The sequence below is a fragment of the Rhinolophus sinicus genome, linkage group LG02 (assembly GCF_036562045.2).
Source record: "Rhinolophus sinicus isolate RSC01 linkage group LG02, ASM3656204v1, whole genome shotgun sequence".
Classification (NCBI taxonomy): Eukaryota; Metazoa; Chordata; class Mammalia; order Chiroptera; family Rhinolophidae; genus Rhinolophus; species Rhinolophus sinicus.
In genome coordinates, this window is record NC_133752.1 from 2936942 (window position 1) to 2953246 (window position 16305).

The 16305-nt window shown below is 59.6% G+C and overlaps 1 protein-coding gene across 2 annotated transcripts in view; it reads right to left on the reverse strand.

The window, feature by feature from the left end:
• Positions 1-7563: 7563 nt before the first annotated feature.
• SORCS2 (sortilin related VPS10 domain containing receptor 2) overlaps positions 7564-16305 on the reverse strand; it is a 387174-nt gene continuing 378432 nt past the window's right edge. Inside the window, exons 23-27 of one of the 2 annotated variants that reach the window (XM_074320821.1) lie at positions 15343-15468; positions 13767-13866; positions 13003-13105; positions 12570-12673; positions 7564-9948 (exon numbers count right to left, since the gene is read on the reverse strand). In XM_074320821.1, the coding sequence (XP_074176922.1) occupies positions 9884-9948; positions 12570-12673; positions 13003-13105; positions 13767-13866; positions 15343-15468 (498 nt within the window). In that variant the 3' untranslated portion in view covers positions 7564-9883. Of the gene's footprint in view, positions 9949-12527; positions 12674-13002; positions 13106-13766; positions 13867-15342; positions 15469-16305 lie in introns of both variants that reach the window. The other variant, XM_019748208.2, reaches the window with a different exon arrangement.

The window sequence follows — 16305 nt, forward strand, 5'->3', positions numbered from 1 at the left end:
CGTCCTTGTCTTGACCAACCTGCTTTGAAGTGCAGACGGGGAAGTCACTCGGTTTCTCACGGTCTTCCTTCTTGTTGAATGGACGCAGTTTGATGGGTGTGGTGTGTCAGAAGTAACTGGCGAAGGAAGAAGAGGGGAATAGCTTTGTTGCTATTAGCAAGAATCCTCCACTTTCATGAAAGAACCATAGTTGTTTTATTGTTTTTTTGAAGTGCCTTTTAGTCCACAGACTCAAATATTAAATTCAAGAAATGATTGTGCACCTGGCAAGTGTCAGGCTCTGTGCCAGGTGCTGGAAATAGGGATGGATCAGGTGTGACTTGCTCTCAGGGCGCTCCCTCGAATAAATGGGTGACCCCGGTGTGCTCTGGGAATACAGGGCCCTATGGGGACGTCTGGAGCCATGGGAGAAAGCGCGGCTGCCTTGGAGACAGTCGGGGCGGGTTTGCAGGCGGGTGGGTATGGGAGCTGGGTCGTGGTGTTTAGGAGTCTGGCAAGGAGAGAAGACGTTCCCATGGGAGCCACCAGCAGCAGCGGAGGGTGGAGGAAGGGGACTACGAGCCAGTGGGACAAAGGCTGGCAGCTGCACAGAGCAGGGACCGGGACCTGGGAGGAAGGTGCACCAGAGTCTAGAGCTGGTTGGTCAGAGGGGAGGGCTTCCTGTCAGGTGGAGAAGGGAACGCTGTGGCATGTGGCCAAGGCTTCTCCTGTGGGAGGGTGGCCAGATTTCTGGGTTTTGGCCTAGTGGGATGAGAATGTGGCACAGTGCTGACCAAGGCAGGCCCTTATGGCCACTCTGCAGTGTGCCCAGGGGAGCAGAGGTACCAGTTTCCACAGGTGCACACGCCGCCTGTGATGGCAGACAGACGGCAGATAGAGCAGCCAAAGGAGACCTGAAGGGGGCTGGCTCTTCCCTCCAGAACTCGCCTTGCGGTGGCCCTGCTTCAAGTACTTGCACAGACGGTGACTTGAGTAGCTGGGCCACCTGTCACCTGACAGAAGACACGGAGGAGCCGCGGTTGGGTGAGCGCAGCACAGAAGGAGCCGTGATGGATCTGAAGCCTGCAGGACTTTCGGGTCATGGAGCTGGAGAGGCCAGGTCAGATCACAGGAGAAGGGGTGGCCCGGAGCCCAGAGCACAGGCATGTCTGTGGACCAGGGACGTCCCAGTGGCAAACTGCCCATCTAGACCCGCCTTGCAAAGGTCTAGGACCAGAGGAGTCCGTGCAGCTCCTTCACCCTGAGTCCATGGTCCCTCTGGCTTCAGGTGGGGGTTGGCTGGTCACGTCACAGACAGTGAAGGGTCCCCTTTTATTGTCAGTTGAAAGCAACCGCCTGGAAGTCAGAAGGTGAGATGAGCTCTCCAGGCCACCTGAGATGACGGGACGTCATTTTTCAAGTGCTCTCAGCTTGTCTCAATGCTCTTGGAGCTGCAGTCTTCCTGCCCCCCACCACTCGCTGTTCAGTGGTGGGTGATGGTCTTGCTGAGGGCGCAGCCAAAGCTTTATTGAGGCTGCTTTTAGTGGAGGCTCCTTCTCGGGCCCTGAACGTGCCATGGCCTGGTGGGCTGCCAGACGACAAGAAAGGGCCTCTTTCCTTTAGAACTTTGCAAGACGGCACCAGAGCGCGTGGCCGTGCTTTTTTAAACCACGGAGACGAATCAGGGCTAGTCACCATGAGTTATGATTTGGGGAGCAGGCCACACGAAGCATCACCAGCATAAACCAGGAGCCCAGCTCCATCGTGGGAAGCAGGGAAAACACTGTACGATCCAGATTTTATAATGGACACTCCTTCGAGTTTATGCTGCTGGAAAAATGGCTGTCTTCTCATAGGAAGGGAACAATTGGTCAAAGTAGGGTCGAAACATAGCAGGTGGATGCCTCAGTGAAACAGGCAGGTGTACTCACCTGGGGGCCAGTGCAAGCTGGTCCTGAGCACCGAGAGGACTGGTCTGTCCTGAAACCATCCCCAGGGGCCGGGGGCCAGTGCCCAGCTGAGGGCTGGCTGCCGCCCTCCCTGGTGCCGCCGGCCGCTGAGGGGGACGGCTGCCCAGGCTCCAAGCCTGTCTTTTTATTCCGATGCCCTGACCCCTGGGACCTCACTGAACCTGGATGGCTGGCCTTCCCTTCCCAGGGCGGCCAGTCCCTAGGACAGTAAGGGGCGCCTGCAAGCAGCCCTTTTGTGTACAAACCATTCCAGAGCCCACACCCCAGCCCCGCCATGTGGGGTTCCCCAGGGCTCACACTCTGAGCCCCCAGGGCAGATGCCAGACACCCAGGACAGCCCCCCCCCCCCCCCGTCAATGAAGGTATTTATTCAGGTTTTCCCCTCCCTCTGCCTCCTGACGGACCCCAGTGCCCCCCACCACCACGTGGTGTGGCGTGACGTGGCGTGGCTTGCTCTTCTCGGGAACTGTGAGTTTAACAAACTTGCCTGTTCAGTGGCCGTCACCTCCTGATCTGTTGGCCTCCCCGTAGCGGATAAGAAACTCCCCGGTCCTGTGGGAAGGGTGTGGGTTTTGCTGTCTGCCAGCCTCTGCCTTGAATCTGGCGTGTTTTATTATTTCTGTCACCCATAAAGTGGGAGAATAACAACTGTCTTGCAGGCTCATTGTGAGACTACAATGGGATGAGGTGTGTAAAACCTCCAGCACCATCTGTCAGCCAACGGGCTCAGAGTGCACACCACCCTGGGGCTCTTCCCCAGCACCCGAAAGGCTGCTAGGAGAGAGCCCAGCATCCCCTGCTCTCCCGGCGCCATGCTAGTTGTCGGACCAGATCCTACAAAAGGTTATGTTCTCACGTGGGAAAGAAGCGGCAGGCTGCCCTGGGCCCTGGGGGCACAAGGAGTGAACCTGCTCCTTCTGAGTGCACAGCCCGGCAGTGAGACCCCGATGGCTAGCTCACAGCTGTTCACGCCACAGGCCGGGCACACCTGCTCTGCCGAGAGCTGTTCTTGGCACGGGAGCCGCCGTGATGAGCCAGATGCGATGCTAACTGCTTCTTGAGGGCCACTGGGGTGACAATAACTAAAGCAGGAATAAACAATACAGGAAGTGCCTGTATTGATAAAGCTCTTGCTCAGACAGAGGGCACCCCCAGGCATCATCCCTAAGGCGCAGATGGAGGGTGTCACAGGAGAGGGGCAGAGTCATACCAGGGAGGTGGGAGGGCAGATCACATGGGGCTTTCGAAGCTGAGGGGAAGTGGGTCCTCGGGTTTTTGGTTACAAGGAAGAGAAGGCCCCACCCAGTGAGAAGTCCCGCGGCCAGCACCTCCATGACTGTCAGGAACCCAGGTCCTTCCCACCCGGCCTCTGCCGTCCTGGAATCCCTCTTGTTGGGCTGGGGGCAGCTGGTCCAGCCTGGAGTCCAGGCACAGCCGTACCCAGGGGAAGAGGGGGCACTGGCCCGCCAGGAATGACCTGAGCCCCAGAGGAGTGGGCGTGCCATGACCAGCTGCCACCACGGTCCTCCCTGTGCAAACAGCCAGGCTCCCTGAAGAGCAGACAGATGCTGGTGGAACTGGGCTTCTGCTGGGTGGGGGCTAAGCGTGCATGCGGGCGGGTGGGTGGGGTGCCCACAGATGCTGCTTCAGGAGGAATGTGGGTGTCGGGCCCCTGGAGGGTTCCAGGCAGGACCTTGTCCGCATGTGTAAAGGACTCTGAGTGCACCACCGTGGGGAACTGTCCGGCGGAGGTGGTGGGGTACACAGGGAGCCAGCTCACTCGATCTTGTTTCCACTTGTGTTTTGATGAATATTATTTGTTGTATTGATGTGACCACATCCTTACTTACATCCCAAGTACCCATTACAGGACTGCTTGCTTTGATGCCCCCCCCTTTTTTTTTTCTTAAAAGGTGCACAAATCTAAATGTCTCTTTCTACGTCCTTCACATTTGACTGAGGCTGAGTTCTCCGTAAAAGTCCCTCCTTTATCTTCGGCCTTGGGAACCACAGGGAAGCCTCCGTGCTGCCCGCGTTCCCCCCTGTAAGTAGCCTCTTTTTTCTATTTAGAAGCTTGTAGCACTTTCTAATCTTTTCCTTCGAATTAAAACCTTGTACGGGAGACAGCTGCAGGCCTGGTGTACGAGCTGTCTGTCTTGTTCCCCAGCAATGCCTCCTCCCAGTAGAGCTCCCTGGTCTCCGACAGCTCCTGTCTCCTTTGTTCTGAGAGACAGTATCTCTTCTGTCCGTTGCCCGGTGACAGGCCCAGGTTCTGCGCTTTATCACCTTTGATGCAAACATTAGCCCCCTCATGGGTTTTACCCTCCTGCTCATCCTACACCCGTGACTCCCCTTCCACTCAGCCTGAGGACCTTTCCTGTCTTGTCTCAAAGGGCGCACATTTTCCTGCATTTTCCATCAAGTCACAAGGCGTATCATCTCTAGAATTTTCTCCGATAAACTCCTATCCACAAAATGTGCCATTTCTCTGAGGCCGCAGGGCTGCCCTCCACTGTTTCAGGCTGCGGGACGTGGTGCTGGCCCCGTGGCAGGGCCGCGCTTTTCCTTCCAGTCACTTACCTTTCAATGAGGAGGGCTCCCTCCAGACCACGTGTTTTACGGTCACAAGCTGTGTTCCGTCTCCCCCTGCTGCTTTCTCAGATGCTGAGGGAATCCTTCTTTTCTCCATGCGTCTCGTAGGCAGCATGATGTGCTTAGCCCCCAGACAAACCCCAGGGATCTAGCAGGCCATTGCCTTGTGTGCAACCCCAGAATTGAGATGGGGCCCTCCCACCATCTGCGGTGAAGGCTGCAGGCCGTGTTTACTTTTGCATCTGCAGCATTCTTTGTCCCCAGTTCTGGGAACCGTGGTGGCCCCGCCTCTGGCTTGGGGTGAGGGTGAGGGCGCATGACTGAGTACCCAGACAGTGTGCTCTCGGGGTTCCTTCTGGGATGGCCACGTGATCTGATCAGAGCCTGTAGACTAAGACGACGATACCCAGTCTGGAGCCACTGTAGTCATTTTGTGACCTGAGGACACCTATGTGCCCCTGTATCTGAGCAGTGGGAGCAACAGAACCACCAAAAGGTGTCCCGCTAACTCTGTGACCCAAATCTCCAGGGGCCGCCACACTGCCGGGAGTTTCATCCACTTCCTTGGCCAATCATCCTTCTCACTCTTGTGAGGATGGTGTCACACTGCCTCCTGAGTCCAAGGCCCTTCTCCCAGCTCACTTGCAGGGTGGCCCTCACTTGTTACTTACCTGGGAACACAGAGCAGTTGGAAGAGGCGCCCAACCCAGGTGCTTCTGCCCCCGCCCCGGGGGAGTGGTCCCTGCTCCCACCTGGCCTGCCCCCCACACCCGCTCACACTTGGGACTGGCTCTTGGGGTCCCTCCTGCTCCATCTGTCTCCTCTATTTGCTTATGTCCGTCCACCGTCTTCACAAGACCATCCCCATCCTCACATTCACCCAGGCACTGCCCCAATTCCCTACTCAAGTCATAAGAAAATTCTAGAAGCATCATTAGGTACATTCTAGAAAGCATCTAGTTCCGTGATTTCCTTGACTCATTCCTAGTGGGTGTCCCTCCCCCTCCCCCAAGGACCCCCTTCTGTCCTCATCCACCTTTCTCACAGCCCCCGGGGCAGTGGCCACCTTCCCCTTTGCAGCATCTCACTTCCTGGGCGGTCCCCTGCCTGAAGGTTATGTGGGTGTGGGGGAGGGGGGTGGGGGGAGGGGTGGAGGTGGTGTGGGGGGGAGGGAGGTGGGGGAGGGGTGTGGGGTGGGGTAGGGGTGGGGGGGGGGGTGGCGGGGTGGGGTGGGGTAAGGGAGGGGTGGAGGTGGTGTGGGGGAGGGAGGTGGGGGAGGGGAGTGGAGGGTGGGGTAGGGGGTGGGGGTGGGGGGTGGGGGAGGTGGGAGGGAGGGGTGCGGGGCTGCCGGGCTGCGCCTAGCCACTCAGAGCTGTGCACTGGGATCTGACTCTCTCTGCCCTCGACTATGGGATGGGGATGGTGGCACCTCTTTTATGTGGCTGCTGCCAACACGGTTTATGTAACTGCATGAAAAGTGCCCACACCGGACTTGGCACATGGGGGACACCAAATGGGAGTTGCCATGTCATTGTGATCAGCTCGTCCTGTGGCCGTCCTGTGGCCACCGTGCTGGCGGGCTCAGCTCCTCCAACGCCCACTCGGCCAATATACTGTGGGGACGTCGTTAACAGCTGCACATTTGGGCCCTAGTCACGTCAGCTGCAAACAATGGGAATGGTTCTGTTTTCCCAGCACAGGACCAGGTGAGTCCGGCCCAAGTGCCGTCTGCCGAGCCAGGTTCTGTCGGTGATTAAGAGTCTAATTATAACATGATGCAGAGGCCAGGGGTTCTGGCCACACGTTACTAAACCGTCTGGGCGGGCGCGCTCCGTGCTGGAGCTGCAAGCCTGAGCTCACCAACTGCAAAAGCTGAGAAGCCTGGCAGACGGCAGGCTGATGAGAGGGGGCCGCACATACTGGGGTGTGGTGTGGCTGACGAGCCCTCGCCGCCCAGTCCTGTGGGAGCAGCAGCGGGGGATCGTGCCAGCAACTTGGGGCTCATGGCATGTTTCCCTGTAATGAAACCTGGGGTGCAGCTGCCAGAGCCCCTCCCCCACCACATAGGCAGGGTGGGGCGCGTCTCCCCTTTCATTGGAATTAAGCTCAGGGTTGTGGGTTTTTCTCAGGCTCGTCACTGAGTAGGTCAGCGACTGCCCATGCACAGAGACCAGTCACTTGCCAAGGGCCACCCCTGCCAACTTAAGGACGGAGGGCCCTGCCCGTGTCCCCAGCCTGAGACCCAGGGGCACAGCTGTGTTTGGACAGGTTGGGTTAGTGCTCAGTGCAGAAGGCGTACACATACTATGGGGGTTCCGGGGGCTGGGGTGGGTGGCGCGCGCTTAGAGGATGCTGGGAAGGTCTGATTGTTGGGTGGGCCATGGGGAGTGGTCTGGGGAGGAAGCCAGGCTGGATGCCCCGCAGGAAGGAGGGCACGTGATGATTGGGCATCGCCAGAACTCTGCTGTGATGGGTGGAGAGGTGGCCTCACTCTTCTCAGATAAGACGGCCCTGTGGCCGTTTGTGGCCGGGTCCAGTCGTGTTCAGACACGATTGGGGAATGCTCTTGGTTTTGCTTCCACCCTCATGGTGGTCATGGACCTGGTCTGATGCTGGTGTTGGTGACACGGTTTATGCTGGACGAGGGAACGCCCCACTCCCGGATTCTGGGAGCGTGCCCCTGATCAGGCGTCATATTGCCCAGCTCGGCGTCCTGGCCTCCGCTCACCTGGCCTGGTGGCCAGTGTTTCTGGGCCGCCCTGCTGGCCTTGAGGAGGACGTGAGCAGCAGGTGTGTGAGCGCTTTGATAACTGACGGGGATACCATTGCTTTGCAGTTGGCGTGTCCTGGATCCAGTGACGAGAAGGTCCGTGACCTGGCGACCTCCCCCCGCAGGTCAGTAACTGCTCCCGGTTCCTCTCACGGTGCCTGGCCATGTGGCTGCCCGACCACACTTCCAGGGGCCTGTGCACGCGCGCGCTTTGAGCTGAATGTTGAGAAATAGCGTCACAATAAGGCCGAGACGGATCATGTTCATTTAATCTTTGTTAAAAGCATCACAAATGATTTATTGATTTTAAAAAGGAAAAATAAGATAGAATTTATCACATTTTGTTATGTGCATATACCAAGTATGGCGTAACTGGGTCAAATGAAACCTCAGCTGCCCGAAGCAGGTTGCATCTTACACCCAGGTACCTGTATGTACCTGTCATCAAATATATAGGCTCTCCGATGTATAACCAGATAAATCCATGGACCTACATGTTGCTCTATATGATTATGGGCATGGAAAAGCATAGGGTACCTCAGATGCCACCTTATTCCCAGGTTCTTGGGTCCTCACACCCAAAATATTCTTGCTAATGACATAAAATACAAGAAAAACACAAATAACTAGGGGAGAACCCTACCCGAACAGCAGAGAGAATGAAGTTGAGTGGTCAGAGAAGGTGAAAGGGGTGGTTACCCGCAGGCACTGGTGAGTTTGGGGACTGTGTCAAGGGGACTCCATGCTGGCCTTGAGCTTGGGCCTGGATTGTGTGCTGACTCTCACGGGACAGGCTGTGGGGCAGACAGGCCGCAGGGCTCCCCTGAGGGGTCTTTGGAGACTTCACGAGGGCTGGGTGGGGAAAGCAGTCCTGTGGCAAAGGTCCAGAGAACCCAGACTCTTCCACACCGTCCTTGCCAGCTCCATGCCGTGGGCCCTGGGCCCAGCTTGTCCCCAAGGAGGGTCTTGAGGACAACTTGCAGGGTGACCTCTGGAGAGGGCACCCAGGAGCCCCCGCTGGTGGGCAGGCATGGTGGGGAGAGGCCACTACCACTGCCTGGCCCCATGAGCCCTTCCTCCCTGTGGTCTGAGTCCCCATCAGCGACATGGGGACACTGGACTTGAAGGATCCCCCACTCCCAAGTGCTGGGAGCTCTTCTGTGTGTGAGGCGTCACCCATGGGGCTCCCCTTCTACAGGGAAGATGGGCTAATGTCCCCCAGGCTTCATTCCAGGCCAGCAGTTACTGGTCTGGACTCTGGTGTTCCCCACCTCCAGGAAAGGCCAGGCCACCTGAGAGCCCTGCCTGGGGTGGGCAGGGGAAGACTGACTTCCGGTTTCAAGGCAAAAGGTGAGACTCCCGCTCTGGATTCATGTGTGTAGCTGGAGGCCAGCGTCCCTGATTCTAGGCATGTTTGTGTGAGTGGAATCGCACGGCGCGGGGCACAGAGGGCTGGTTCCTGGGGCACCTCTGCTACCCTCTTGCTGTGTGACCTTGGGAAAGTTAAGTCACCCCCTCTCTGGGCCTTGGTTTATCTTCAAAATGAGGCGCTCACTCCTGGATGGCCCTCCTGGCTCTCCAGTTCTAAACCTCTCTGGTTCTTGGGTTTCACACGGGTCCCTGAAGCTATAAGGAAGGACAAGGTCGCATCCGTAGGCAGGTCCCACACTGCTCCTGGGAGGAGGTGGGCCTGCAGGAGGGCGCCTCCTACTGGCTGGCTGTGGAAGTGCAGGTTTCCGTAGTCCCTGGCAGGGGGAAAGCCAGGGCCAGCCTTTGCCCCTCTGGGACCCAGGGAAGAGACGCTGCCAGGAGAAGCAGAGGGGCAGCCCCGGGCATTCTGGAAAAGGGGCTCCTGAGAGTGGGGCTCTGACAAAACAACCCAGATGGCTACCATCTGGCCATAAAAATAAGAAGTTAAAAATAAACAGCTACCTGGAGAGGTATTTACATTATCTGCAGTTTAAAAAGAGGAGGGACAGCAGGAGGCATGGAGGGTGGTGGTGGGGGGCCTGGGTCACAGCTTTCCAGACTCTGGGGGGTGGACCCCTGCAGAGAGAGGGACATGCAGGGGCAGGAGCCGCCTTCCTGGGGAGGGGCTTCTGAGAAAGCTGGCCCCCCGGTGTCCATTTGCGGTGGCAGGAGCCTGTGGGGCCGAGTGCCTGCGGTTCTGGGAGGGTCGGCTCAGCTCCCTGTCCCAGGGGTACCAGCACTGGCCACCAGAGGTCAGGCCTTGGGCTGGGCCATGTGTGTGGGACAGCCAGGGCAGCGGCCCAGGACCCAGGGGTAGAGTACCCAGAGTCAGGGTGGGGCCATGGGCGGTGCCGAGGGCCTGGTGTCCAGGGAGGGCAGGAGTCAGTGGCCCCCCATGTGTCCTGTGGGCTGGGTGGGCTGGGACTGGACAGTGGGGGGGGGGCATCTGTCGCCTCACATGGGGATAGCTGGAGGTGGCTTTTCCGCAGGTCTCTGAGGGGATGCCAGTCTCAGCACCAGTGCCGGCCACATCTGTGGTTCTGTGCCCTCCACGGGGACGAAACGACAGAGGAGACTGTTCTGGGCTCGGGCTCCGCGGGCATCAGCTCACCAGGTAGCTGTGCATCTCACGGGAGTTGATGCTCAGGACCACACCCGAGTGGTTCCCTAGGAAACAGACATACCCACCTGTGAGCACAGGCCCATGGGGTGCAGGGGCAGAGACGAATGGCGCCATGGCGGCCTCCGCGGGCGACACGGCACCACCGTGTGGCAGGCATCCCACGGTTCCTTTGGTCGTGTGGGCCAGGCCTAAACGCGGTGCAGAGGTGCTGGGTCTCCATGTCTCCTGGTGGGTGGCTAAGAGTGGGTTCTCCTGGTGCTGGCACAGCGGTGGCCTCCATGGGCCTTTGGTGAGCCGAGACCGGCCACCGCCCGCTGTACCCACTGACCTGGTCATCGACAGCAGGGGGGTGCAGGAGGGGCTTTGCCCCCTCCTGGCAGTGGGCCCTGAAGGCCCGCTGTGGTACATACGGCCCCAGGATGTGGCAAGAGAGAGAAGGGGACAGTGATGGTCAGAAACAGCACTGAGTCGGGTGGTGGGGGCTGGGAGGCCTTCCTTAGGAGACCAGGGGACAGAGGCGTGGCCTGGAAGAAGGAGCTGGCATGGGCGGGACTGGACCTGCTCCTGGCCTGTGTCCCCCAGAAAGCGGCTGAGGGCTCCTGGCACCAGCCAGGCTAGGGTGGTGCCGTGTCATGAGCTCCACTGCTGGGTGAAACCTTCAAGGTTGTCACCATGCGGCCTGGGTTTTGGCATCTGTGAGTCGGGGATAATAATAGCACCTCCCTAAAAGGACCATAGTGGGGGGCCATAAGGGAAAATGCCCCTGAAGATGTGGCAGGGCCTGACACATCCCGGGTGCTCGAGTTAGACAACCTGTTATCGTCACGCTGCTACTGTTCTGCAGGGTCTGGACAGCAAACAGCTGCCAGAGGCAGGTCGCCCATGCCCTGCCCTCTGACCACGCTCGGGAAGCCATGTGTCACAGGGCTGCAAGGCCGCCAGGCATGAAGGGAGGTAGGGTGACCCCGAGCTCTGGTGCTCTGACCAGCCCAACCCCAGGTGGGGCGAGACCTGGTGGAGGGGTCTGGGGGTAGCAACCATGGGGGGCACACAGGGTGATCGCCTGAGCCTGCAGTCGTTGGGGGCACTGACTTTGGAGCCGCAGAGTTAGGGGTGACTCTGGCTCCCACATCAGTTATGTGACTGGGGAGTTTGAGAGACCACTCTGAACCTCAGCTTGCTCATCTGTCAAATGGGCACCTTACCAGTTAGTTACCCACGTCGGGGAGGCACTGAGACTGGGGCCTGGCCTGAAGTGAGTGCTAGGAAACAGGACTTGCTATCATTATGTCCGAGGAGGCTACAGACACATCTGGACCAGGGGATGTGGGCAAGATGACCCACTGTGCAGTCACCGCTGACCTGGGTGTACTTTCAAAGTTAGCCACGTGTCGGCTGTGCACCCTGGGTGAGGGCTTCACCTCTGTGCCTCACTGTCAATCATCTAAGCCACGAGGACAGTGATTTCTATGTCTCACAGTTCTGAGGACACAGCACACTGGGTGTGAGGTCAATCCTAGCGGTGACACGACACTCCAGCCACACTCTGCTCTGGCTGCTGGCCTTCAGTCCTCATAGAGACGCCAGAGGTGGCGGCCGTCCCCGCGAACTCAGACACGGACAGAAATGAGAAAATGAGGGGACACGATGGGTCTGAACTCCAGCCCCCCCACCAGCTCTGTGACTCAGCGCAGTGTGTCTCTGTGCCTCTGTGAACTCGGCTCTGAGAAGAAGCCTGTCTACTGGGGTTACTGAAGTGACAGCATCCACGACATGGCTGGAGCCTCAGTTTACCTTATGGAAAGGATCAGCTGTACTGTGGGCCTGTGCGAGGGGTCAGTGCCCCAACTCCAGGTGGCCCGGCCCTCCCCACTAGGGACGGAGTCTGTGTCACCTTCCCCTGAAGATGGTCAGACTCTGGGTTGCCTCACTGACAGAGCAAGACCTGGTGACAGTGTGTCTGTCACAGAAGGTGCTGCGCTCCTCCTGGCCGCTGCCTCTCTCTAGTTGCCCTGGGAACTCGGCCGCCATGCTGTGGGGGAGCCCACGCCACGTGGAGGCCACAGGCCGGCGCTGGGGGATGGGGTGGGACAGCCCAGCTGGGGGCTTGAACCACCAGACACCTGAGTGAGGACCTTTGAGACGACTCCTCTGCAGCCATCGACAGCAACCTCATGACACAGCCGGAGAGAGAACCGCCTGGCTGAGCCTGGTCACCCCGGCACCGCGAGAGAACACGGCAATAAACGGTGCTGTGACACACGGAGCTGGGGTGCGGCTGGAGACTGGGCTCGGTCAGAGTGACTGAGGTCCCGTGAGCGACAATGTCTTGTAAACCGTGAAGTGCTGCGCACAGGTGTTTGTGCCCGTGCACGAGGCCTACAAAGCCACTTCCGGTGAGCAGGAGGCTGGGTGCGTCGAGGGGCCGGCCCTGCTTCCTCGTGGGGCCCAGCCCCCCATCCTCGCCCCCCTTCCAAGTGTTCAGGGCCTGCCAGCGCGGTGTCCTATCACCTCGTCAGATGGAGGGGACAACCGCTCGGCCGGCCGGGCCCTGCGTCCCGTGCGCGGCGCTGGCCGGGGGCCCATGGGAGGCTGGGGAGGCGGGTTTCCGGGCGGGCGTTACCTAGAGTCTGCATGTCCAGCTCATCATCTATAAACCCCTCACCCTGGGTGGCGCTCGGGACGCCCTGGCTGTGGCTCGCCGGGCTTGTCATTTCCTGCTCCTTCTCGTTGCGCATCTGGGCGTACACGGTCCTGCCGGGCCGTTTCCTGCGGGGCAGAGGTGGGGCTCAGGGCTCTCCCCAGACCGCCTGCCCCCGGACCCCCCTTGTGCAGTCAGACCCTCACTCCTCTGCTCCCCAGCTGTGTGGCCCTGGGCATGTCACTTAACCTCTCTGAGCCTGGGTATCCTCGTCTGTAACATGCCAGCGGGCTCCCTGAGGGCAAGGGGAGCAGAGAGGAGGCTGAAAGATGCTCGCTGGGTTGGGCACCCGAGTGGGATTCAGAACTGGGGACGGGTGTGGACGCACGCCTCTCCCCACAGCCCACTGCAGGCGCAAACACACCCCCTCCTGCTGAGGGAAACCAGCGAGCCTTGCCTTTTGAACTTGTAGAGGATGAAGGTTGCCACCACGAACAGTCCGATGACAAAGAGGACAGCCACTACCCAGTAGCTGCTGCTCCGTCCCAGCCTCTGAGAATCTGCAACAAAACAGCAGTGAGTGGTCATCATGGGCCGCGGCCCATCCCCACCTGGCCTGGGCGCCCATCCGGCCTCCTCAGATGGGAGGCGGTTCACATCCTCCGGTCGGTTCTCCTGCGGTGGCTGAGGGTGGCGGGCAGACTGTACAAGGTGAACCCTGCCCTGGGCCTGACTCCCGCTATGTGACCGCCGGACAGACTGCCTGGACAGTGGACAGACTGCCTCTGCTATGTTGTGCTGCGTGGGGGACCTGCCGACTCCCATGGCACGACGTCTTTCCAGGGCAGAAAGAAGCTCTCCAGCTTCTGCAAAGATTCTTGCCCCAAAGGGGAAAGGACACATGTGACCAGAGAGAACAGTCCCATGTGGGGGGCGGGGGGCAGAGATGATCTGAGACCCCTGACACCAGAGTCCGTGTGGCCTCTGCAGAGGAGGGCGAGGCCCGAGTGACCGCTCAGCCGGGAGGTGCGTATGGACAGCTGAGGGGCTGAGGTGGGCCCAGGCCAGGCCGGAAGCACACCTGCCTGGGTCAGTGCTATGTCCCTGCACCTGGCCCGGCTTCCTGCGTGGAGGAGGAGTGAGCCTGTAACTACTACTAAAAGACCACAGGTACGTAAAGGATGGGAGGGTCTGGAGAGGGGAGTGGTCTGGGGCTCTTACCTGTGTCCGCATCCCTCACGGCCACCAGGACACGGACCCCACCCCGCAGGAGGAAGCTGATCTTCTGTGCGGTCAGCACTTGCTGGATGGCCGCGAGTCTCTGTAAGCAGAGGGAGAGTGAGGGGCCTCAGGGACCCACAGGGGGCGGGAGGGGTCAGGCGTCCGCCCTGACCCTCCAGAGCACTGCAGGCTTGGGGTGGGTGGTATCTGGCCTCTGGGTGCCTGGCTGGTTTGCCTTTTCACCAGCGGCATTTTCCTAGTGATCAGAGGGGAACCGATGGCCCGTGTGGAAACTCAGATGTGGTCCTCGCAACAGGTGGGTGCGTGGGGCTGGGAAGGAGGCCCCTGCGGATGGCAGTCCTGGGATATTCCCTGGGGACTCTGCTTGCTCGTGGGTCAAACTCAGGATCCATGACAGCGTCTTAGCACCTGAGCTCCAGGAGGCCCGCTCCTGGCTCACAGTGTGGGTCTTCATCGGGGACCCTGTGGACGATGAGCCAACAGAGCCCCGGCTTCGAAGCGGCAGTGCGGCTGGAGGGCTGCTGCACCTCTGCTTTGAGGGTCCATGTAAAGGTGCAAAGGAACGCCTGCATTGCCCCCTGCTCAGCATAGGCAGGGCCGGCGGTACTGCCGCTGCCCGCAGCCACGACACGTCATCGTGAGTCTTTTCTGACCTTGGGTGTGTGGTTTGCTCTCAGCACTCAGGAACAATGCAGATGGGGCACCCCAGAATCACACACCACGTGGCCGGCTTCTTTCACTAGTGTCATGTTTTCATGTTCGTCCAGGTGGGAGAGTGTTGGTGCTTTGTTCCTTTTCATGGCTGCATAATACTCCACTGTGTGGCTGGACCACATTTTGTCTGTCCTTCATCTGTTGATGGATGCTTGGGTTGTGTCCATTTTGGGGCTATTAGGAATAATGCTGTCATGGTGTTTTGGTTCTCTGGGTGGAACTGCGATGTCACAGCATCACTCTACGTTTAACTTTCGGAGGAACGGCCAGACTTTTCCACAGCAGCCAGTGTACACCCACCAGCAGTGTCTCCACACAGCCATCCACGCTAGTCATGGTCTGTTTTAAGTACTACAGCTGCTCTAATGGGTGGGCAGTGGTTCCAATCACCCCGGGTCCCCCCACTCCCAGCCCCACACCTGTCACACAGCAGGATGCCCTGCCTGGGGTGAGGGCCATGATTTGGAAGCTGTCTGTGCACTAAGGATGTTTGCTAATTGATGGGGGCTGACTTCTTCTCTGTTCTGAACCCTGCGCCCCGGGAGTCCCACGTTTGCAGCACCCACCCTGCACTGTGCGGGGCCACGCGAGCAGCTTCAGAGGAAGTGCGACAGGAGGTGGTGTGCATGCCCCTGGGAGGTGGCCCGCCTCCTCCCACCACAGTGACCTTGGAGGCATGTGGGTTCCAGAGGGTGAAGCTGTAGGTGACAGAGGGCCAGCACCCATCGGGCTGTGTCTGGGAAGAGCGGCCGTGTGCTGACGAGCCAGACACTCCATGCTGGCTGTGACCGCCACAAGCCTGTTGGGGGCAGGGAGCACCTGGTCTAGTGGCCACAGGTACCTTGTCACTGGGGAGGCTTCTCTTCCTTGTGGGCAGGGGCGGGGGCAGCAGTACGTGCAGGTCGGCCACGGTGGGCAGCCCCGGCTTGACCACGGTCACCAGCAGCTCCTCGGGGACACTGCTCTCCTGCAGGGACACACATGAGCCACTCTGATCTGCAGGCTTTCTGGGCCACACTGCAGACCCTCCCCTCGCCCCTCGTGGACTGTGTGATGCCGGCCACCCGTCCTGAAAGCCATTCCTGACCCGTGCACACCACGAGGCGGCCCCGAGTCCCGCACAGCCCTGAACCACCTCCTGCAGCCAGCTCCCTGGGTCCATCAGCGTCTGTCCCCCACACCGGCCTCTACTTGCCAGGCCTGTCCCATTTCATTCCTCACTTCATGGTCAGTGAGCAGCCCCTCCCCTGCTAATGTCCTCCCAGATGTCAGGGCTCCCGACCATCCAAGTCCCCAGACCCACAGGCTCAGCTCCTATGGGCCCCTCTGCCCCCTGCACGTGCATCAGGCAAACTCCTACTCATCCTTAAATACCCAGGGCAGTATCGCCAGCACCACTAACGGGCTGAAGGCAGGCGCGGTCAGTGGGCCTGGACTGCGACGGCCTTGGGCAGGGGGCAGGGATCTTTCTTTCCCGGGGACAAGGGCTTTGCATGTCCTGCACACACTCTGGCGCTCACTGCCTTCCTGTGCCTTCTGCCACCGCCCCAGGGCAGCGGGCACACTGGTTCTTCTGCGTCCAGGGTCTAGCCCAGAAGAGCTCAGTGAATAAATGAAAATCACTTTAAAGAGATTCTGGACGACCGGGGAGCAGCGGCTGCTCCTGTGTATGCAGCTGGCTCTCACACGACCTGTGCCTCCCCTGCAAGGTGACAGTCAGCCTCAAGCCCCTCCCCGCCCAGGCGGGCGACCCAGCAGCCGGCCAGAAGGCCAAATCACTGTGACTGGGGGCAGCTGTGTGCAC